We start from the raw sequence: 24,332 nt of genomic DNA, 5'->3' as shown, positions 1-24,332 counted from the left end.
ACCATATTATCCTCAAACGGATGGGCTAACAGAGCGCTTTAACCAGACCCTGAAAAATATTCTCTTGAAGTTTGTAAATGACACTGGTACAGACTGGGCTCAACGGCTGCCCTACCTCCTCTTTGCATACAGAGAAGTACCCCAATCCTCCACTGGTTTCTCTCCTTTTGAACTTTTGTACGGACATGAAGTTCGGGGGCCGTTGGCACTGTTGAGAGAGATCTGAGAGGGAGGCAAGAGGAGTGTGGGATCTGTTAATGTTGTATCCTATGTCTTCCAGATGAGTGAGCAGCTGGAGAAAATGGGTGAGCTGACCCAATCTCACACGGCGGACGCCCAGCAGTAACAGAAGTCCTGGTACGACAAGTCAGCCAGACAGAGATCCTTCGACCCAGGACAGAAAGTGCTGGTGCTCCTACCTAGTGATGACAACAAACTTTTAGTTAAATGACAAGGACCGTTCCAAATCATAAAGAATCTTGGGCCAACTACATACCAGGTATCAACACCAGGGCACTCACGCTCCAGTAGGGTACTACACATAAATCTCTTAAAAGAGTCGATTCAGCAACCTGAAAGAAAAACAGAAGGGATGCTAATAAGAAGTGTGCTGGATTAAGAAGAAGTGCCAAGTGCCAGTCCCAATCAGATCCAGTGGACAGAGGAGGATGAGCAATACTTACAGTACCTCTCTCTAGTGACTTGGTAGACCATCATCTCAGTAACCTCTCAGAAGGCTTCAGGTGAGATCTATCTGTAATTCAGAAGTTTTCCAGGAGAAACCTGGGAGAACAAATATTGTTGAACATGACATTGTTGTTAGGAAAGGTGCTTCTGTGAGACGATTAAGTTACAGGATTCCTGAGGGCCTGTTGACCTCACCGAGGAGGGAGGTTGACTAGATGTTGTCTCTGGGGATCACCGAGTGGTGTAACCCAGTGGTCCTCATACCAATGAAGGATGGAAGCATAAGGTTCTGCATTGATTTCTTTTTTGGGTTGCACGGCACTCCAGCAACTTTCCAGAGACTCATGGACCAGGTACTTTGGGATTTCTCTGGTTTTGCTGCAGCATATCTGGATGACATTTTCATTTACAGTAACACGTGGCAGGAACACCTGGAACACCTGCAAGCTGTCTTGGATCGCCTTCATTCTGCCAGGCTGACTGTCAATCCATCAAAGTGCGTCTTTGCTGCTGCAGAGAAAGGGGACCTGGGCCACGTCATCGGCAATGGGGTTGTACGCCCTCAGGTCAACAAAACTCAGGCCATAGAGTCCTGTCCTCTGCCACAAAGAAGGAAGCAGCTTCATACCCCATTTCTCCAACAGGGCAGCTCTACTCACAGACTTGACTAGATCCCGGAGTCCCAATCAGATCCAGTGGACAGAGGAGGCAGCGGCAGCTTTCAATGATATCAAGCTATCACTAAGTAAGCAACCTGTTCTGAACAGCCCAAACTTTGACAAACATTTTCTTCTGCAAACTGATGCTTCTGACAGGGGTTTGCGAGCTGTGTTATACCAGGAACCTCATGATGATTGGCATCCAGTCGCCTACATCAGTCAGAAACTGTTCCCCAAAGAGGTTCGGTATTCAACGGTGGAGGAGGAGGCACTAGCTATCAAGTGGGCCCTTGATTCCTTCCGATACTACTTTCTTGGTTGAGAGTTCACCTTGGAGACAGATCACAAGGCCTGTTTGGTTTGTAAACTTGGTTTTAAATTTTTGGATAAAATAAAAACCCACCTTTTCTTTAAACATACTCCTGTGTCTCGTGCCTTACTGCTTGATCCCTAATAGTCCCCCACAAGAGAATCCGTCTCACCAGGGTAAGAGTGTTTATAAGGCACACTACAAGTGAAGGCCTGTGTCTGGCCATGAAATGTTTGTCTGATTTCACCTATGGCTTTGATGATGTCACCAGTTGTAATAATCCCATTGGATTTCATTACCTACATTAACATGTGGGTTCTTCTTTTTTAGGCTTTGATAGAGAAACCATCCAGTGGTGACGAGAAAATGTACCGCTATCTCCTCACACAGACATATGAGGATTCTGAAGGTAAACTTTTTTTATGATTCTGAAAAAACTTGTGCAGAAAAAGCCGTGCAATGTAACACATGGAATTAAGAATCTGAGCCATCTGTTTTTCAGGATTATTCTCTGAAACGTTGGATGGTTTTCTCGGTGTGACGTAATGGTAACATCTGTTGTGTTTTTGTCAACAGGGATATACAATTTGTTTCTACTCATAAAGGTAGGCTTTTTCCACATTCTATATTGCTTATTCATTAACTAGTCATGTTTAGAAAGTTGAATATGCTAATGTTTGAGCGACTGTAGCTCAGTCTGTAGGGACTTTGGTTGGGAACCGGAGGGTCGCCTGTTCCAAAACCGGTGTGGACCTAGTCTGGAAATTGGTCTGGTAGCTGGAGAGGTGCCGTTTCACTTCCTAAATCTTGCCGAGGTGTGCTTGAGCAAGGTACCGAAACCCCAACTGCTCGGGCACTCTTTCATGTGCAGGCCCTCACTCTAACATCTCTTCATTAGTGCATGTTGTGTGTGTGTGTGTATTTCAGCCTATGTGTGAGTAGCATGTCTCAATAATGGAGTGAAAAAGTAATTTCTCCCCATGGGATTAATAAAGGATATCTTCTTCTGACAAGGTTTGTCTCTCATAAACATATTATAGACTGTATACATTTTCCTCAAATCAACACATGTAAGCCAAATGAATGTGTATGCCAACTGAAAAGAAAACAAGTTTTGATAAAGGAAGACTGTGCAACATTTTACACATAAATACAACAGAAATCAAGTATATCCTCTGTAAATGTCTCACTGAGTCATGACTGTCTACAATGAGTGAGAAGCCCCAGCAGTACTGTTGCTGGAGCCATGTTTACATGGACTAGAGAAAAGAATAAAATACTCATTGCTTATTTGGATGTCACGTAAGTGTGTTTAGATCACGGTCATTCTGTCAATTTATGTCCAATGTGAAGCTATGAGTTAACTGAGTGTGCTAACATTAACCTGCTAACAACAGTGCAGGCCACAGGTTATTGAGGCTCCAACAAAGGACAATTTTGTCCGCCACTTGCTCTAAATGGTGCTTAATTATGGTGCGTTCTAATTGATAATTCCGTCCTGTGAACGCAAGTGGAGAGGGGCTGGAGGTGTGCCGCTGGAGGAGAGCGGAGGGTTCAGAATAGTGGGGGTGATCGACATACTTATGAAATGAAATAGATTTGTGATGGGGCTATAGCGCCCCTTAGCACCGGTGTAGCGCCGTTCTTGTTTCAGGAGGACTGCTCCAGAGATTCTCCTGACCTGGCAGTTCACATATGCTCATCATAGTGGGAGACTATCCATGTCAGAAGGGAGGAGGGGCTGGGGTCTCCTGAGGTAAGATATGACAGGAAAAAAAAACGATGCGGAAGTAGCGGACGGAGCAACAGAGTCTGCTGTACGATGCTATAATAAGAATATTTGCCCCTCTCCTATTGGCTCGAGCTGAATTCTCCGGATAATATCCTGCTGCGTTCTCACATCAGCTCACTGCGGAAAAAATACTAGGGGTCTGGCAGGAGAAACTCTGGGTGAAGTCCGACTGAAAAATGTGGCTCTTTGCTTTCAAACATTCAGCTCCTGTATGTTCTTAACAGTGAGGTGAGTTCTGTGCTCTCGCTTAAAGCTGTGATACACATCTGAACAAGTATTTGAGCCTATTTTTGTTTTCTTTTCGTCTGTGTAAGGAGTCTTTGGGACCTTAACTTCCTGGTCATGATTCACTGTTGGCCGATCTGGTTGTTCATGACTTTGAACTCACCACAGAGTGTGGCTCGATCTGCCTCCCATGGTGGTGTATGTATCAGTGTTTTAAAACATACTTCATCTGTGATTTCAGAGAAATGGGACTATGTGATATGTGATTTTCACGAGGCTCTTCTGAACTCAACATAAAGCTTTATGATTTTTCAGATCAACTCACTGCAAATACGATTTCTGCCCTCGATGACTGTTTTTTTTAACTCTCTGGATGTTTCTTCAGTCTCCTGTATCGTCCAGACAAAAATAAACATGGTAAACAATCGACACTTATTACATATTATCTTTTTGATTTCACACACCAAGACGCCATAGTGCCAACATGCTCTTCCTCAGTTCCTCAGATCTTGTATTTACTTTCCTTGCCTGCTCAATAACTACTCAAGAATATGATTGAAGTTTTAACATACTAAGCGGTTTTTGTTTTTTTGTTTCTCAACAATATTCGAAGAGAGCCGATTTCTTCATCGTCATCTGATGCTTCACAGAGGCTTTGCCCGAGAACTTTTATTTGGATGCATTTACTTCCATTTTGTAAAATAATTTTATTATTATTTTGACTTAGTTGACTTCTCTTTGATTCCCAGACTTAGAAGAGATTCTTCACAAACACATGTTTGAAGAGGCTGAAAAGTTTGTCATCACATTTGAGCTGGATTTAGAGGTAAGTGTCTGACTGACTGTCCGCCTGTCTATCTGTCTATTTCGGCCTTATTGTACACTGTAATGAAAAATGTTTTCATGTGTGATTCTGGAAAAAAATAGATTTTCTGAATCACATTTATTTCAACATTATTTTGTATTGCACTGTATTAAAAATGGTTTTACTATCATCATTAGTGACAGCTTCCAGAGTGATCTTTTTTCATTCTTTATAGTATTATATTAAATAGAACAGAATAGATTAAAAAAGTATGCAAAATGGGATACAGGTGTCTATTGCATATCTGCGATAAAATTAGCCAATACCTATAGTCACTGGATACGCTCATATCTGCAGATATTGTCGGCTGGCTCTGAATGATAGTGCAGCCTTTGTATGTAACTGACATATAACCACATGCTACATGCTGAGTGAGAAAGCATTGCTTGTCTGCATAAATCAATTTTTCTTACGATAGATTCTGACTATAGCCATGATTGTTGCAAATCCTTTCATTGGGATAACAATGTAACTGCAGTTACTTGCACGTCCATCTTATAAGTTTATTACTCATGTTTTTCCGACTGAATTTTAATTGAACTGACTTTGACAGGGAAGTGTACGGAGTGTGGAGTTCTTCATGCTGGACAAAGAGCCGGCTCTAAGAGAACAAGGGCTGAAATATTGATAAAATAAAAACAGACATTTGGTTGCCACTTTTAGTTTACAAGTTTAATATAAGACAGAAAGATAATGCTTGGTGGTGGTATAGTCATGAATTAAATTGTATTGGAATATATCTTTGATGCCTTGTCCGTCTTATCGATTTATCACAGATGTTTTTCCGACTGCATTTAAAGCTGGTTTTGGCTGTAATCATTCTGATTGATCTGACTTTGACAGGGAAGTGTACAGAGTGTGGAGTTCTTCATGCTGGACAAAGAGCTGGCTCCAGAGCTGATGGCCGCCACAGTGGAGAGCAATAGCCTTGGTATATCAAGGTAAAACAACACCACTGCTGGAACATTATCCCTTGTGCCCTCCTCAAATGCATTCATATTTTTTTTGCAGTGAAGTTAAACAACTTCCAACTTGCTCAAAACTACCAAACATTCAATTATTTTCAGGATTGTAACCCTTTAAATGCAAGGTTATTAGTTGAATGGTGATTAGAGTCTTGGAAATGTGATAGACTAGCAACAACTTTTATTTGATTGCATGAGTCTCATGTACCCTCTTGTTATGATAATGCGTTATGAGGATCCACTTCAGTGTCTTTAGCGGTAGGCGTGGTTAGTAGGAGGAGACGCAAGGTCAGTACTGATGACACACCTGAGGGGGGTGTGGTGGCTCTGTCTCTGTAATCTTCATTAGCAGCACCTGTGGAGGAGCCGGGGGGGAAATTGGTTTCGAGTCGAAGAGACGCCACGAGGACTCAGCCACCTGAGAGACTGAATCTGAAGTAACGTTTGTTTTTGTTTCAACACTTCACGGGTGCTTTTTACACATGAACTAAACTGATATGAAGGAGAGGGCTGGCGGAGGAGATCGGACACCAAGTGGCTTCGTGGATCGGGCTGTTCGAGTGAGCTGGTCGCGGCACGTACGAGGATCTCTGGGGTGAGTCACCTACACGCACCCCTCAAACAGACAGGACAGTTGCACACACATTCAGATAAGGCAGGATACACATTCACGTTTATGCAACACGTAAGGAGAGGCATGCTTGGATAGCATTTAGCTGTGGGGTTGTGTTAGCTCGTAACACCTCTGGACACCTTCATGGCTGGATGTACACACAAAATCTGCAATAAAATCATAATTTTTTTCTTCTGTATAAGAAGAAGAAGAAGAATAAGCTGTTTTTCTGCTTTTGTTTTCTGCTCTTTTTGGCTTTTGACGGTAAAGAAGAGGGAAAGAGCTCGCGTGAGAGGTCTCCCTCCCCCCGGTCGAAGCCCGAGAATCACTTTTGGAAAACTTTCAATTAGTTGAGCTGACATAAGCATATAATATTGAGTTAACACAACATTTTCATAGACTTGAAGTAAAACTCACTTAGAATTTTATGTTAATATGACTTTTTGTTTTTACAGTGTAGATGGGAAATTAATCCAGTATATGAGTGTTCTGTTAGTCAGAACAGAAAAGCTAATATTTTCTGCAGAAGTTTCATAAAGTTACCTAAATTATCCATATGAAAGGTACTGTAATGCCAGTTCAGAACATTAGAGGGAGCTCTTCCTTTCAATCATCTCATTACAAAATGCTTTTGTTTGTAGATTATTAAAGATCCATTTAAAATGTGCTGGTGTCTGAGTTCACTCTGAACTGAAATGATTTCAAAACAAAAACGCAGATGCTTTATGCAGTCTGGTTAACATGATTTAATGTAACAGGGTGACGTAACATGAACATACATTGATGCACACAAATCTAATTCTTTCATCTTATTTTAAGATCTCAGATAGGTTTAATACAAAAAGAGGATAACAAGTGCTTCTATTGATATAAATGACAGATGATTCCCTTGACTGTGAACTGAGATCAATTTCCACATATAAGGAACTAGTAGACACACATATTCTGGCAAGGCTCACTTGGCAAGGCAAGTGAGCTTGTTGTCCGCTATCTACAGCTGAGTAATTGGCAGTGCGTATGTTTTATTGCATTTTCATGGTTGGATATTATTTTCATCAAGTTGCATAAAAAAATGTGAGTAATGTAAAACAAGTTGGCAGCAACGATGAAGGAGTATAGCAGAACGAACACGGCGGTCACTACAATCTGCAGCAACAACACAAGTCAGCGGCAGCATCACCTGGACTTGGTTCTTGTAGATTCCTAAAAGGGAAAGTAAAGTTGGATCCTTTTTCTTCAGCTATTTTCCAACTGTAATGAGTTAGTTTACATCAATCTTACCACCATCAAATGGCCGTTTTTTGCTCTATAGACCATGGACTCCTGACCACTCTTGAAATCCACAAACCCCTCTCTGCCGGGCTGGATGTCAAAACGCACGCTGCAATTTAACACACAAAACACTAAGTTACAACACAACCGTTATTATCTTTTAGTTACATTAATTTACATTAATCTGTAAATTTGAGATTTTGTACCTGCCCTGGACCACTTTAATGCAGTTCTGCTTGTTGGCAATAACACTCATCTTGGTCAGGGCCTCAAACAGGTACTCACACTGCAGCACCAGATCTCCCTGTACGATAACATTGCGTCAGTCCTTCAGATGTTCAATAAGTTATTATGTGGAAGGTAATGGCATGGTGCTTCTACCAACTGAACCAGCTCAGAAATGTATTGATTCATTAAATTAATGTTTTAGTTCTAATCTGGGTCCAGCTTAAAAGTCACATACTGTATTATTTATGAACAAAGTCCTTATCCACTAGATCTTAGTGGTAGATGGAGATTTGTCTGTTTTGTGATTTGTGGCTACAAAACAAAATGTCACAAGAGGCACAATAGTCCAAATGCATATTCAGTATTGCTGCAGGACAGTACCACAGCAAATTTTACAAACCATGAACCAAAAATGAATGTCTCACATTTGGCTAAAGATCTCATGTTGCAGGTTGTACGTTTATATCCCTCTCCCCTTCTTTCCTGTTAACTCTTTAAGGTTTGTGCTCTACAATGTCCAAATGTATTTTTTGAAAGATCCAGCGAGGAACTTTTGGTTTGTGATGATTTTGGCGCCCCCTGTGGACAAAGCAGTAAGTCCTATCTCTTTGCTGATCTTGTTGTGTACATGTGTAGGTAGCATTTTCTGACAAAAAATGTCCTCCCACTTTCTTTTTACAATCACTCATTGTAACTGTAATGTAATTTGTCTGACACCTACCCCGCAGCATCAGTTTTTCAGGCACTAAAAAAACATCTTTAATAACTAGAAATATTGAATCTTCTTCCTGATTAACTTGTTTGCTGTTCTAAGGTCATACAGAGGCATTACTTGTGCTGCTAAAGCTGAACTATGAAGGTTCTCGGTGATCCAGGTCATAGTAAAATCGAGCTTGATCCAAAGGCAGCTGGAATTCTGGTTTGTTCAGTTCAGTTCTGAGGAAGACTTTCGGAGGAGAGGTGAAACGTCTTCAAGATCTTCAACCAAGTCCAGTTGCCTTTGGGTCAAGCTTTGAAAAACTGAACTAGTTCTTTGAGTATACTATCGCTGAAACATTGAGAACAACTTTTTTTTACTTTTTTAGTCCAGTTTGTGATTTAATGTGGTAACATGTTATCAAGCTATTAGTATTTTTTGTAATTTTTGAAAAGAGTGTTTAAGTGTCAGATATCCAATAGTCTGTTGATACCTTCTGCTTGATGTCATCAAATGTGACATGAAGGATCAGGAAGTTGTCACTCAGGTTGCTGACAGACACACCTATAAGACATAGACAGTCATCTTCAGAATTGAAATTACACATGTACTTAGAGGCAAGCTTGAAACTCTCCTTACATGTATCTTGTCTGATTTGTTACCTTTCAGAGAGCTGTAATCAATCCGCTGCTTGATCTTGGCCTCCTCGACTAGGTAAGCCGCTTCCTGAGTGAAGATGAGCTGCCGCACACGAGGCCTGAACCCATTTCTGTCGTACTTCACCACTGGCACGCTGTACTGTGTGAGGAACGCACGCACAAGGTCAGAGTGGATTAAAAAAAAAAAACAGCAAAGATGCAAAAAGGAATCTAGTTTACCCTGATGTGCTCATGCCGAATCATCTGAAGTACTTTAATGCTTATGTCCTCTGGACCTGAGGGAAACAGGACAGCATTCAGAATCCATGACAACGCTTAATAACACACAGGTACAAAAATACTGCAAGGAACACTAGTGCATGCAATCTAACAAATGGTACTGTTCTGTTTTATTGTGTTTTAACTCTGTAAGGCAGATACTCTTACATAATTGTCCTAACATTTTAATTATATTAATCTGGCATCATTAGAGAACCTTCCAAAAATAATGGTTGTAAAAAATAAATAATACTTTTACCCCTGCAGGTTCAACCAAACCTGATACTCCTTCCTTTTCTATTTCATCCTTTCCAACTGCTTCTTTTTTATTTATGACATCTTCAACACTGTACTTATTTGATGTTTTTCTTGCTTTATTTTTTTAAATCAAAATTTGAAAACAAAAAAAAACTCCTTGAAAACCCCCATATATGTCATTGGTTGGCAGTATGTATGTGCCATACAAAGGTCCAACAGGCATACCTTCCCCCTCCCCCCGGAAGATTATCTGCACATTAAAAGTATATCTGGTTGTAATCATCAGGACTTTTCAGGAAAAAAAGTTATCTTCCTAAAGATGTTGCGGTCTCAACAAATTGTGCATCAAATATGATTCCCTTGGTTAGAAAGAGTTTAAACTGTAGTTCCTGTGAGTATCTTCAAAGAAAATAGTAAAACTATGTATTCTCTTACCTATCCTGGTGTCCAGAAATGGTCTGCATACACTGAGAGGGTAGTTTTCTTTCCTTCCTTTGAACATGGAGCTTGTCTGTTCTTTCAGCAGTAGCTGGAAAAAAAGAGTACAGAATAATGAAGTTGTTCTTTTTCTGGGACTGAAGCATTGCCCAAAGACTTTCTTTACAAAGTCTAGTTATTTAAACTGGATAATGGATATGTTGTAAGTGCATGTTTTAAGGCTCCTTCATTCTGTGTTAAAGAGGGTTGACTGTACCTGTTGTTTCCTCTGTGCAGTGATTCCTCGTATGTACTTCTTCACCATTTGGCGAACATAGAGCTTCTTCAAAAGCTGGGAGGCCTAAAAAAACACAACAAATGTTTGTTTTTTTGTTGCTGTTTTTTGGATTTATTTTTGGGCTTTTTATGCATTTATTTTAGAGATAGGACAGTAAATAGAGTCAGCAACCAGAGAGAGAAAGAGTGGGGAATGACGTGTGGGAAAGTAGCTACAGGTGGGACCCAGCCCAGGCCGCCCAGGCCATTGGCACCCCAACAACACCAGATGTTTGATGCTGGATATTATAACTACATCTGAAATAGTTGGTGTTAAAAAATGTATCACCTACCTCCTGCATTATAGGCGGAGGGGTGAGCCAACAGTCTTTCTCCAGGACTGTTTTGGGAAGGTTTTCCCTCAGCCGTGTGAGGTAGTTCTGTCTCACATACGCCAGGTACTCACTGTTGTCATTACAGGAGGGCTCATTTCTGGTCATGAAACCTTTAATGAACCTGCAACAAATCAATAGACAGGAAACTCACAACAAAGACTTAATTTGACTGTGTCGCCATCAGTCAATAGATTTCATAGTGTTGACTTACTTCTGAATGACTTTGACAGCCCAAGCCCTCTTTTCCCGCTCCTTTCTAGCCATCAGCCCTCTCCAGCAGGTCTCAATCTTTGTGGCTGTTTGGATAGTACACATTAACCTAAAGCAAGATCTAAAAAATGACTAAAATGGTACCATTGTTTAGTCAAAATTGGTGAAAAAACACTCACCAGCCTCTTTCTGTTTCAGAAAGTCTCCTTTCACCCTGTAGCCTTTGTACTTGGCCTGAATTCTTGTTGCTGCATCAACCACAGTTAAAGTTCACCCTTATGAGTGTTATGATGCTTAATGTAGCAGTTAAGATTAATATGCAGTTTAACATCTCACCTAGCTTGTGTTTGCAAACCTGAAATGCATCTTCAGTTGCAAACAGAGTTCTTGGGTGCCGGATGAAGATTTTCGTCCTTGCCAGAAAGAGACAAACAGTGAGAAGTTTGTTATGCATTCAATATTAGCCAGCACCTATGAAAGACATGGTATGATAATCTGCCTACCGGCCCATCTTGTACTCATCAGATTTGTAGCCCAGGTGTTTGATAAGACAATGCACACCCTCTGCTGCTGTGCCTTTCCAGTTGGGCCAGGTGTCTGGACACAAGGGCTTGTACCTGAGCAAAGAGAAAACGAACCGATTTAAAGGTGAAAAAATAGCAGGAATGTGTGTTGAAAAAAGTTACAACATGCAAGATAAAGAGTATGTGGACTTTGGATGAAAATAAAGCAATGGTAGAGTGCTTAGGGACCTCTGCAGAAAGATTTCATATTTGCGTCGGTATGCAAACCCCGCACGCCTGACCCTCAGGTGCTCCATCAGCCCCAGGTACTTCACCTGATGTCTTATCAATACGTCATCAAAGCGCCCTGCAAGTGACACAAAAGATTCATCTAGATAGTTTAGAGGTCAAAACTGGTTGGTCTCACTTATATGTGCTGGATAAAAGTAAGCACAACATACAGTAAACAGTGATAGCTTGTGTAGGCCTCAAAAGTATTTTAAGAAGTGGGGGATCTCTAGTTCACAAGGCCTCACCTGGTTGTTTAGCTGCATTGGGTTTGATGCAGCGGACGTACCAGGGCTCTTTGGATAGTAAGATCTCAGTCAAGCCCACCAGGCTGCTCTTAAACTGAGTCACCACCTGAGGAGTCATGGGAGAAGGGCAGTTAAAAGAAGACATGTAATCAGTGGGTCACTGGGTGTTGTCTTCTGAATAATTTCTTACAGTTTCAGGCCTCCTCTTGCTGTCAGGTTCAGTAGAAGGAAAACAGTGTTTGATAACAGTGTTCTTGGACTGACGCATGACCTGAAGGAGAACAGAAGAACTATTCAGATTAAGGTATAATAATGTAATGTAAAGAGTTTTTGCTCTATTTTGGCTCTTTTTACCATGCTTTTATTTTATTTTTTTGTGTTTGTAGCAGTGAAGTATATGTGTATAAGTATTTTGTTTATGCAATGAATGAATCAAATTCATATGCATTCATTCTCAAGGAGTCACCAAGAAACAAAGTTACCTCTTTCCCATTCCGATACAAGAGATCATTGTTTTTGTCCAAGAACCCTAAAAGTTAAAAGAGGAGAAACTTTTAAAAAAATGGGAAGATATGCTGTCTTTATATAATACAACTTTCTATTCTTCTTAAAAGTAATACAGTCGCTTAGTTCAGTATATTAGTCAGGTAGCCTATGACAGGAGCATGCAGGGCTTATGAAAGAGCTTAGCAAAGATGCTATTCGTAGAAATATTGATAGGCTACAGTTTAGTTTTATTGTATGACTTTTAAAAAATGAACAGTATAATACTTTTCTGAAGTTCTGGATTTTCCTTTGAGCATTTATTATGAACTGAGAATGGAGGGGAGTCAAAATGTGTGGGATTTTTTTAGTGATACAGGCTCCATTTGGTAATGCTAGTAAACCATAAAATGATCCCTGTGTAATCTCTTACTTATTTATTTGACTTTATTTGCTTTCTGCTACTTCCTCTACTGTTATACTTAATCGCAGTACTGCAGCCACTCTATATGGTTAGTTAAGGGAATCATAAAAGAAAAAATAATTTTTCAACATATATCAATTTGATTTCTTACCGACAACACAGTATGTAACTTCTCCAGCGTAGTGCAAGAGACGGAAGTCTCCTCTCTCCAGTGTTTTCCTCGTCTTTTGGTCTGCAAGCTTGTGTCTGCAGGAGGGAGAGTTTTAGGATTACTGGTATTATGTGCTATGCCGCTTAAGTTGTTTGCCAGTGTTCATTAGCTTGTGTAAATAAAATGCATTTTCTGTCGAGCAAAACTGTAAAGCTCACGTCACAAAATGAGGGTGACCGCCAATCTTATCCTCCATCTTCTCCAGAAGGGTGAGGTCTGTGGCTTCACCAGGGCGTAAACATTCCTCATCCTGTGCCAGAGGGAAAGCATCAATAACTGAACCCCTCTTTGGTTTTGTTCGAGAGTTTACTGTCTTTTATATATTCTCTTTACCAACAAAGAGATGATTCCTCTGTGTTTCTCCTCCACAAGATCACAGATTATCTTGTTGTTGAAGTATGGCACTGGTTCCCACTTTGAGGAATGTAACACATTAGTAACACTGTGAAACACAAAGAATAATCTGAAGAAAAATCTGATAAAAGCTTCTTTACCTCAATTCCTTCCATTTCGTACTCCTCCTGTTCTGACTTCAGGGTCAGCTGGATGAAAAGCTGCTGCAGCTTTTCATTGCAGTAGTTGATACAAAACTGCTCAAAGCTAAAATAAATAATTGGCGCTGTTAGCATCACAATCTTGATTTAATAGTGTTGCTGTTGAAGAATAAGCTCATGTGTGAATGATCTCACCTGTTCACATTGAAGACTTCAAACCCATAGATGTCCAGCAGACCAATCACTGTTTTCCGAGAGGAATCCTACGGATAAGATACATAGAAATTATTTTCTTGTCTTTACCCTTTACCTTTATCAAAACTCTTTGATTAAACTTCAGCTCATGAGTTGGTGTTTATAAAAAAAAAACAATGAGGAGAAACAAAACAAATCTGGTTCTAGAATTTGATGTTTCCAGTCTCACAAATAGTCCTACAGCAGCCTCAGGCGTACTTAAATCTTGTTTTCCCAATTGTATTCCTATTTTCTTTGACTGTAATGAGACAGAGTAGCTTTCATCTCACCATGTTAGCTAAAGATTCATTGATCTTGTTGACCAGCCAGTTGAAAGTGCGACCATAGATGGCTTTGGCAAGTGCATCCCTGGCATATACTGCATGGTCCACAGAGAAGGGACTAAACACCTTTAACATAAGAATAGTAACTATTAAACACAAACCATTTGACAATACTTTATACTTTAAATCAAACAAAAGGAGTCACCTCCTCTGATTTGGCTTCAATCTTCCTGTGGGTTAAACCCTGTTGTAGCACCTGAGCAGGAATCCCTAGTAACTGCACAACAAAAGCGGGGGGAAAAAAAGAAAGTGTAACAGTAAAATGTTTTCCTTGCCCAATCAGAGAGTCACACAGCGATGGATAAAATGTTGAAATTATCAACAGTTTGTTTCAGTCTCACTTTTGACACCCAGTGCATCTCCTGGTTGTTGTTGAGGGAAGCATATCCTCGAGCATCTGCTGCAAACTTGATATTACCCAGGTGGAGCACACTAGCAATTATTCCAAAGAGGTTCTGTACACACAGAAATAAAGACTTCATGTAAGACAGGCCTAACCGTTCAGACATAGCTTCAGATAGAGCTTTAGTTTTAATGTGTGAAGTTTCACTGTACAGCCTCACCTCAGTATCAGTCTCACTGAACTCTATGACGGAGAGGGCTTTCCGCACCGTCTTCCAGTCACTTTTATCATTGATAGAGCTCACTTTGGGGCAATCACCCTGCAGGAAACAAAACAATGTCTGAGATTAGAACCAGATAAATTAAGTTTTTTTGTGTGTGTGTGTGTGGGGGGGGTTTCCGCAGACCTGCACTAGATAACTGTAGTTCTTGCAGTTCCTCTCCAGACCAAGCCAGCGGAGCAGATCTTCCTCTCCCCCCTCCACCATCTGATAGAAGATGTGGAAGTTTCTCTCTCCGTGATTCTGATGCACCACACGGGACTTCTCCAGGAGATAACTCAGGATGTGCCCCCCAACTGCACCACCCTGCAGGGGGAAAGGTAAACTTTAAACCCTGGCTCTATTATCTTGAAATTGTAATTTCATTTAATTAACTTTATTTACTCCACCTGATGGTCAAACTGGATGTCCATGTATTTCCCAAAGCGACTTGAGTTGTCATTCTTCAGGGTTTTGGCATTTCCAAAAGCCTGGAAGATATAAATATGTATATAGTTATGATATTTTCTACTGAAAAAAAGTATTTCACGTCAGAAGCATCCATGTCACTGACCTCGAGCACTGGGTTGGACAGAAGAAGTCTGTCCCGGACGTTGTTTAGAAGTTTGGTACTTGGACAGCTGACGGCGTAGAATTGGAGGATTTTCTTGGAGGCCTCGGTCTTGCCGGCCCCGCTCTCCCCTGAGATCAGGATGAAGTGGTTGTTGAACTCAGACAGCATCGTGCGGAAGACGTTGTCTGCCAGAGCATATCTAAAAGGACAGTGATATGTTCAGTCAGCCCTTTTAGAAAATCCTGACTTGTTTTTGCCATCAGAACACTAAAGTAAACTTTTCTACCTCTTTTTCAAGAGCTACCTCAAAGTAAAATGAAGAAAGAAAGAGGGAGGATACATGATGACCTGAAAAAATGGTCCCACGGTCGGATACAAATGTTACAGGTCATGGTTGGCTCCTTAACCTATACATGTAGGCCACCATGATACCCTGCATCTATAATCTATAAACTCACATGTCATGTTGTAATTCTGTCTTTTTGGCCTCTGGTGTTATGATTCAATGATAAAATGAAAAGCATTAAGTCTCTACCAGAATGCTTTTGCCAAACTGCTTACACATTCACAATGGCAATACAAATTTTAAGCAGGACAAATGAGTACAGTGTCACTTCTAAGTCACAAAATTAGCACTTTATAAAGCATGAATGCCCTTTGTTTGCCAGGTTTTGCTTTACAACCAAAGTTTTGGAGATATTATAGCACAAGAGGAAGGGTGAAATGTGTTGCAATTCAACCTAAAGGGTTGCATAAATGTGTATTGCAGATGTGATGGAAGTCGATCCAGTTCTGGTGAAAATATTTCACATAAAATAAACTGAAATTAATAAACCTCATGTTGGGGATACAGCAAGAGTCAGGAGATAGACGGATTAGTAGGATTCATTCATTGGAAACCATGAATATCTGTAGAAATCTAATAACAATCCCTCTAATTGTTGTAGTTATTTCAGTCTGAAGTGATGACGGTCTAAAAGAGATGATTTATCTAGAAAAGAAGGACCCAACTCTTAATGCTAACTGTGTGCCATGCAAAAGTATAGTATCAGTACAAAATAAATAAAACATCTTACATATGAGGTGGTAGCTCAAAGAAGTTTACACCCATGTAGGTGTCCATCTGCTTCTTGCTGTAGATATCTAATTCTTTATACGGGTTGACCGACACCAACAGAGTCCCGATGTAGGTCTGCAGAGAAACACAAAGAAAGGAAATAATGATCTGCAACTCCTTCACATTTGATGACACAGAAAATTTTCTCAGACATTATGTCACATTAACATCATGCTCCATGTATCACTGTGCTGATTTGCTGTTTTGTTCCTCTTATCAAACACAATAAGTTTGGATAATCGCTTTTCACGACCTTGCGGACATTGACGACCTTTAGATTGCTCAGTCTGCAAATGGAAAGAACAAGAGTTGCTGTTTCAGCAACACACTAAGTCAGATTCAGCAGGAGTCAACGCAGCATTAGGACCTTTTGGGGTCAAACGTTCTAGGGCATGCCGTTTAATCAGAGTAAGAGAAAGAGCTAGGATGTCAGATATTATGTCACACAGGAAGACTCACGTAAATGAGATTCTCGTGGAAGCGTTTCCTCAGGTTGTCCAGGAAGGCACTCTCACTCGTGTAGGCGTCGAGGAGAACAAAATCCTGGATACCCACGCGATCCCGAGCTGTAAGGGAGGCCTCCATGTTCCTCAGGATCTTGTTGCAGCGCTCGTCAAGGCTCTGTAACAGAAGCACATCACAGCAGACCTAGTTAACATGAGAGACTATATATAAACAGTGATGTTATGAAACTTGAATTTATCTACAGATATCACATTATTTCCCAAGTTCCTATTCCTTCTTTCGTTGTGTGTATTTCCTGCCTTTTTCCTATGTGTCCTGTTTTCCTCAAAAGTTATCTGTATGCCACCACTCAAGAACACATACACCCACTATTGACAGTCATGTACAACCTGGGATATTTATTTCCCTGTGGGTGACTCACATCCTGCCTGTTTTGTCTCTAAATCTGTGACCTCCAGTCTGAGCCATAAGTGGCCTTGGCTGCATCCTCAATGCTCATGATAAATCTAAATTGAGCTGCTGATATCTAATCCGCTTCTGTGTTCTGTAAAGAGCCATCAGTCTTGTTCATCGCGAGGGCAGAACGAACACAAAAGACTCCACCTACACTTGACGCTTCATACATTCTTATTTAATACAAGGTTAAGCAATAACTGAGCCTAGTTTTTAATTAAGGGATGGAAAGGAGAATCAATTACAAGCCTTATATTATGTATAAACGCAGGATATGGTCTGCTGCTACGACTGAGGAAGCGCCAGATGAAATAATCCGCAAACACAGTGCACTTTAATTATGGTGCCATGAAAGAGCCAGGCACTACTATGCTTCATCAGTTTGGCTCTCATCACTGCCAAGTTGACCCGTCAGTCACCACATCGGGGTAACCGACACTCACGGATCATGCTCCAGGAAAACGAGCTGCTGTTCCACTGACCCAGCTGGCATTTACAACAAAATGTAAAAAAAAACCCATCTCCCGAAATCATCAAAATGTTCAATGGAGTTTTGCAGGAAAAAAGTGCTGAAAGTTACCTACCCTGAAGGTGCCTGATGTGTGTGTGTCTCTGTAACTTTTCTGGACTGAACATCTGGTTTTATTGAAGGGGAAATGACAGCAGTACGACAGGAAACACTGATAGATTACATTCTCTACTTCCTTCAATAGGAAACCATCAATAATGTAGCGAGTTTGCAGCAAAGGAAGCAAATCTTTGTCTAAATATGTAATTGTGAAGAGGGTGAGAGGGATAAGTTAGTGTTGTTCCCTGACCACACCCAGCTGCTTGCCTGACTGTGTTTTCTCTTACTCTTTTTTAACATTAATTCAAATTTACGATCCCTGTGTTTTAAAAAAAATATGTTCACGACCAGATGCTATGCAATAAATTTCTCACCAACGAATTTCATCTAAAATCAACTTAATGTGAACGTCTAAAGAACAATACTACAACGTTGCTCATCAATATTACTCTGTACAATATACATTTTTAATGCTTGAATATTATTTAAAGCACAGCTGTTTTTACCGCCTCTTTAATATTGTGTTTCCATCAGTATTACACACACAAAAGCTTTTCCTTCAAACTTTTATTGATAGCATAAATATATTAAAACAATACTGAGCCTTTTAAAACATGTATTTAAATGCTTAAGATGTACCTCAGGGGCTGGCTGAAGACAGTAACCTCAATAATATAGCAGTAAAGGTTGGGAATCGGAAGGTCGCCGGTTCAAGTCCCGGCACGGACCAAGTCCGGAAATTGGTCTGGTAGCTGGAGAGGTGCCAGGCCACTTCCTGAGCACTGCCGAGGTGCCCTTGAGCAAGGCACCTAACCCCCCCCCCCCCCCCCCCCCCCCCACAAGCTCAGGAGCGCCCGCCGTAGGGCAGCCCCCTCACTCTGAGACCTCTCCATTAGTGCATGTCCACAGGATCCTGTTTGTGCATGTGTGTGTATTTCAGTTCATGTTTGTGTAGCATGTTTACTAGACAGAGTGTAAAAACGAATTTCCCCTCGCGGGATCAATAAAGTATAAATTCTTCTTCTTCTTCTTCTAAAAAACAGCTGTTTTTAGATATCCCTGTCTGTATGGTAATTTTTATAAAGTGTGGCATTTGTTACTTGGTCAATGGCCTTTGTGGAAAAGGCTTTTTTCATGTCTTCATCAAAAACAAAACACACTAAACTAAAAAAACAGGTGTTAGTAACTGTTTGAGAAGACTGGAGGCCTTGCATTGCATGATGCAGGACAGAGTGTCATTTAAAGAAAATCTTAGTTTGCGTTGATTTTGCTGCCCCCTCTGGACGAAACAGTTTGTCTAATATCTTTGCTGAACTTTTTGTGTGGTAGTGTCTTCTGACCAAAAATAATCTAATTTTGCTGTCTTTGTAAATTCAAATACATTACTCATTGTAAATGTTTGCAGTGAAAAATGCGGGGGAAAAAAAGGTGTTCTTCAGGTTGCTGGAAATTGTTTTGACTGTCACCCACCCCTCTGTAGCAGTTTTAGTAATTATAAATAACCACAGAAAAATAATTGATCTTCTCCTGGTGGTCTTGTTTGCTTTTGTAGATCTGATAATCAAAAGGATGTTTAGGGTTTTTAAGAAAATATGTGACCATAGATAAACAGTCAGGTGTAAGGTAACTCCGACAACTCCCAAATGAAAAACTGCCATAAACATCAAATTTTGATGTTAGCGGAACAGGAAAGTCTATCTGACCATCACCTGAGAGGGGGCTCCATTGTCCCTGTTTATCCAGCCTGGTGCTGGATCCTGTTACGCAGCCACAAAGTGGCAGTTAGGCTCCTGAAAGAGATAGCACTCCTCATGGGCCATTGACTGACACCACACACCGCCCGGGGCAACACACGTTTAGGGGGCTGCAGGTGTGTAGAAACCTGACCATCACAGGCCTCCAACACACCGGTCCAGCACAGTACCTCTTCTGTTGCTAATGATTCACACAAGAATATAGCAATGTGTTGTATTGTTTGGCTAAATGTTTGTACTGCATATATAGTAAAGAAACTACTAAAGATGTGTTACTAACGTACAGTATAAAACTTTTTGCTATGATGAAAAACAATCTTTTTTTTTTTTTACACTTGCAGTCAGTAAAAGTTAAATAAATAGCACTCAAATATTGACGCTACTGGAAAATCACTGTTGTGAACATTTTAGCTCACAGTTTCTTATTTCTTTAGCCAGTATTTTACTGAGCAACACAACATTAGTTCTATCTTGAGTCTGTTTTTAGCCATCTTACAGTCCAATTTTTCTTTTTGTGAGTACTTTGTTGTTGTCTTAGAAGTCCTGAGGGAAATATTAAGCGGCTAAATGCTACAGTTGAAGCTGAAACACCAAAACAACAAGTTGAAGAATCTTAAATGCTGCAAAAAGCTGAGGGAAAGTGAAACCTTAGTCAAACGATTCCCTTTTCACACTTAGCTACCCCTGTTACATTACACGTCATCATTTTATCAATATCAAAACATTGCTCCATTACATTATGGGAGAGGTTGTAGCATTTCTGAGTGCAGTGCCCCTTGATATAGTCCTCAAATGTAAGAAAGGCCTTAAAGCAGACATCTAGGCAGACCTATCATCCATGTCTGGAAAGTGAATAATTTGGGCCACAGAGTAGTAGAAAGTCTAAACCATTCAAAAAATGGCTTCTAAATAGGATAACACAACTGCAGCAAAGACACACAATCCATGATCATGTAGTTACCTCCTTCATTTCCAAAGCCTGGTGCGTCATGATGTAACCAGTCTGATATGATGAATCCAAAATAGTTTTTAGTCCTCAGGTTTAGTAGTCGGACAGACACGGCATGTGATAGAGGTTTAGTTTCTGATGAGTCCCCCCATAGTGGAGCCTCTGTTGGTCAGTACAGATAATCTACTTTCAGCACTGTCTCGTCTGCTGCTTAGGTATGCATCTGTCCTAGATTCATATACTGGTTCGGAGCAGGCCTGGTACCAGGGCCAGAGACAGTGAGGCTGAGTCTGAGGAGGAGAAGGAGGAGGAGCGTGACCATCCTGCTTACTGCTGAGCTGGTGTCCCTACATTGTAGGTAATGAGACGGTAATGAGCTACCTGGCTCAGGAAACACGGGGCTGCTTAAACATTCATGGAGCCCAGGCAGCAAATGTTCATTCGGTGCTTCGCCTGAGTGTTGAACAGATGTGTTTAAGAAGAGTGTGTGTGTGTGTGTGTGTGGGTATGTAATACAAGGATGAAGTAATTCTATCTTCCCAGAGACCCGTCCTCACCCTCCTCCAACAAAATTACAGCACAGGTATTGGATTACTGATCTTTGATTAGACAGATATATTTCAAACTAATTAACTGCTCAGTAGAACCACAATCGATGGAACCAAAGATAAAAAAAAATATTCAAATTATATGTTGTATTATTGAAAAGTTATTTTCCAGTTATTGTTACCAAATCAGCATGACTGCCAGAAAGTAATCTTAAGTTTTTGCTTCATTTAAAATACTCAAAGTGAGCAGAGTTGTTGGTAAGGAGAAGAGATAAAGGCAAAGTTCCCCCTATTCACCAAATCTATCGAATACATTTGAACTAATTTACATGGACATCCTAAGAATCATTGCACTGTGGTCATTTTATTTATAGCTTTCTTGTGGCTCAGTAGGCTCATTTGTAACAGGCCTACGGGCAGCGTAACGTTGCCCTCTCATTCCGCCTCATTACTTTTTAATATCGTACTTCCTGTAAGAATCAACAAAGACGTCTTACGTTTCCTTTGCCTATAGATTGGCCAAAACAAGCTATGACATAAGAGAGCATGCAGGGAAAAATTTACATAATGTAATCCATTATGCAATGACTGAGGAATTCCTAGCATCTACTCACTCTTTCTATACATTGAGTAGCCCTCCACTGCTCTACCATAAACATATGACTACACACAAACACACACATACACTAAATACTAATGCAATAGTGGAGCATGATACCTATAAATACAATCAAATCCTGTGTGTTGGACAGGTAGCTGACAGGATTTTTTTTTCTGGTCTTGAAAAAAGAGGTCATATGAGGTCATATGTCCACAAGGGGCGCCAAAGTTAGACACAAACCAAAAGTTCTAGCAGGAGTTATAACCGGATGGCAAGTATTTCAGGAATTCAAAACCAAGCCAAACAAATGAGCACAAACCAGCTTTGTCAATCATGTGCCTATCCGATGTCTGAGCTAGAGATACAAAAGACTACAATAGCTTTTATTGTGAGCAGAAACATGAAGACATTAGCCTAGCATTTGGTATACATTAGTGTCCAGTGTATTAATGCCTATCAGTGTGTATACAAATACTCAGATTATATACTTCTTTCTTCTTCCTTTTTCTTTAAACAAAAACAATGTAGAGCGTTTTCAAATGGTTTTAACTGTCAAATTGCAGTATCATAGGTATTTGGTAGAACTGACACAAGTTGGTATTTGCAGGCACCTAGCCCTAAGAATAATGCACAAGTTCCTCAAGTTTCACATTAGTTTCATGCACAAGCTCCTTCCTGCTATACAGTTGGTAGGGTACCTTAGTAGTAGGGCTGGGCGATATGGACCAAAACTCATATCTGGATATTGTTTAGCTAAATGGTGATACTCGATATATATCGATATGTCTTTTATTAACAGTGAAAACACGTGAAAAATAAACTACCTGTTTGTGAATTTTTAAAAATGATATCATAAAATAAAGATGTTCCTTAAATACAATAAAAGAGAGAGAGAGGAGGAGCAGGGTTAAGAGGGACAGTCAGTCATCATCAGTGAGATGAACTAGTAGCTCTATGATGTTATTTTAATGCAACATAAACTATATCTATATTAACGATATTGTCTTACCCTATATCTTGTTTGAAAATATATTGATATATCTTAAAAATATGATATATTTCCCAGCCCTACTTAGTAGAAAAACACATTTGATTCTTCTGAGCACTCACCGTAATGTTAGAACTGCCACAAACAAGAATACACACCTAAACATCTCAACATCTCCATAAGACCTCCCTATGACCTTTTACCATCTTGCATGTAAAGATTTGAGGACAGGTGGGACCCTCAACGTATTCTAGATTAACCACTTCTTAGAAAGAATATTCACTGGCCCAATGGGTCTCAAACCGCTAAACTTTTAACTTATCCTTTATTTATGTGAGCAAACAGATTGCTGTCAACGGGTCACGACAAGGCCAAAATGAGCTGTGAGGATATCTGTTTCAGGAGTGGAGCATCCAGTGAAAACATCAAACTATAATTAAAGCACCACAAAACAATCTGACACTAAATAACTGCAAGCAGGATCTGTCATTCATATGTGAAAATAAAGAATCAACCTTTAAGGATACTTCTAGTTAGTCAAGCTGCTTTGAAGATATCAAATCTTACCTCTGAGTTCATGTTTTAAAAGCTCTGCCGATGTTCTCTGTTGTTCCTGTACCAGCAGCTGATGAGGATGTGAGGACAGAGAGATGTGATGTGTATTCAACCCTGTATTTCACCTGTATTTATGGCTGTCTCATAATAAAGCAGCCTCAGCATGTCCTCATAGTGTCCTACTTTTATTTTCAGGTTGGCCTTATTCACTCGCTGGGATGAAGAGGACAGAGAGCTTTCAAAAGTCACAGACTAACACCTGATTTAATAACCTATTAACCTTATTTCAAATATTTGTTTAATTTAAAAAACAAAAGGAATGTCTTCGCAATATTTACTTTGAGCTCTCTTGGGACCTTTTCTCACTGGAACCTAAACACTAAAACCAGCTTCAGGATATAAATGTTGTTTGAGGATAATCAAAGAAATATAAAAAAAAAAAAAAAAAAAAAGTGCTCTGGAAAGGATAATCACATAATGTGATTTTTGTGATGGTGAATATAAACCAACCTCACCGTATGCACATACAACCATCATTAAGAAAACAGAAGACTACAGCACAGCCTGCTGTCGGCGACACCACATGGCAGTTAGAGAGCTATTGCGACATTGTGCTGTAGCTTGAAGCTGATCTCACCCTTCTGTCTGTGAAATAAATCAAATCTTCACTCTCTGCTAGCTTCAATTTTTGGTGCTTTTTCAGCCTAACCTGTTGTTAGACTTACTGTAAGAACCACTAAAACAAGCTGAGAGCCTTGAATTGGTGGACGAGACATTAATACAGATTAATTATTGCACATCATCTCACATCATTGCCTTTGTTTGTAATTTAATCAAACACCATTTTATTTAGAAAACCTGTAGTTTGTCTGTTGTGCTTTACTCACAGTTTGACAGAAGTGTTATCTTGTTTTCACTACTTCTATTCCAACACTTAAAACTTTAGATAATATGAAGTGATACAGCTGGATTCAAGTGTGGATTCACTATTTTCAAAACTACCTTTTAACTTGACAAAAGTAACTATATGGAGGAACTTTGCCAAAAGTTGGGTGTTTACCTAAAGCTTCTGTCCATTCACACCTGAAGGCGCAACATTTGGTTTCCTGGATTAACCCCTCCCTTTTATTCAGCTGAGGTATT

The 24,332-nt window shown here is 40.1% G+C and overlaps 1 protein-coding gene across 2 annotated transcripts; it reads right to left on the bottom strand.

Annotated features, from left to right (window-relative positions):
- Window positions 1–6,847: 6,847 nt before the first annotated feature.
- myo1hb (myosin IHb) lies at window positions 6,848–23,759 on the bottom strand. 2 transcript variants are annotated; one of them, XM_061061729.1, is made up of 32 exons: window positions 23,202–23,759; window positions 16,768–16,929; window positions 16,268–16,383; window positions 15,192–15,390; window positions 15,028–15,108; window positions 14,765–14,944; window positions 14,579–14,677; window positions 14,357–14,470; window positions 14,161–14,232; window positions 13,962–14,081; window positions 13,633–13,700; window positions 13,438–13,543; window positions 13,277–13,357; window positions 13,102–13,193; window positions 12,884–12,978; window positions 12,308–12,354; window positions 12,016–12,096; window positions 11,826–11,931; window positions 11,539–11,656; window positions 11,290–11,403; window positions 11,123–11,199; window positions 10,966–11,034; window positions 10,788–10,872; window positions 10,535–10,697; window positions 10,183–10,266; window positions 9,924–10,017; window positions 9,192–9,247; window positions 8,976–9,111; window positions 8,807–8,877; window positions 7,595–7,692; window positions 7,398–7,497; window positions 6,848–7,319 (listed from the first exon to the last, which is right to left on the bottom strand). In XM_061061729.1, exons 1-32 carry the CDS (start codon window positions 23,211–23,213, stop codon window positions 7,293–7,295), a joined length of 3,123 nt encoding a protein of 1,040 aa, XP_060917712.1. In that variant the 5' UTR covers window positions 23,214–23,759; the 3' UTR covers window positions 6,848–7,292. The 2 variants fall into 2 exon arrangements, with proteins under 2 accessions (XP_060917712.1, XP_060917713.1); XM_061061730.1 differs by lacking the exon at window positions 23,202–23,759 and adding an exon at window positions 17,811–17,829.
- Between the last annotated feature and the right edge of the window lie 573 nt (window positions 23,760–24,332).

This window comes from Labrus mixtus, chromosome 17 (genome assembly GCF_963584025.1).
Source record: "Labrus mixtus chromosome 17, fLabMix1.1, whole genome shotgun sequence".
NCBI lineage: Eukaryota > Metazoa > Chordata > Actinopteri > Labriformes > Labridae > Labrus > Labrus mixtus.
The sequence above is the reverse complement of the archived record's forward strand: the minus strand, read 5'-3'. Positions and strand labels throughout refer to the sequence as shown.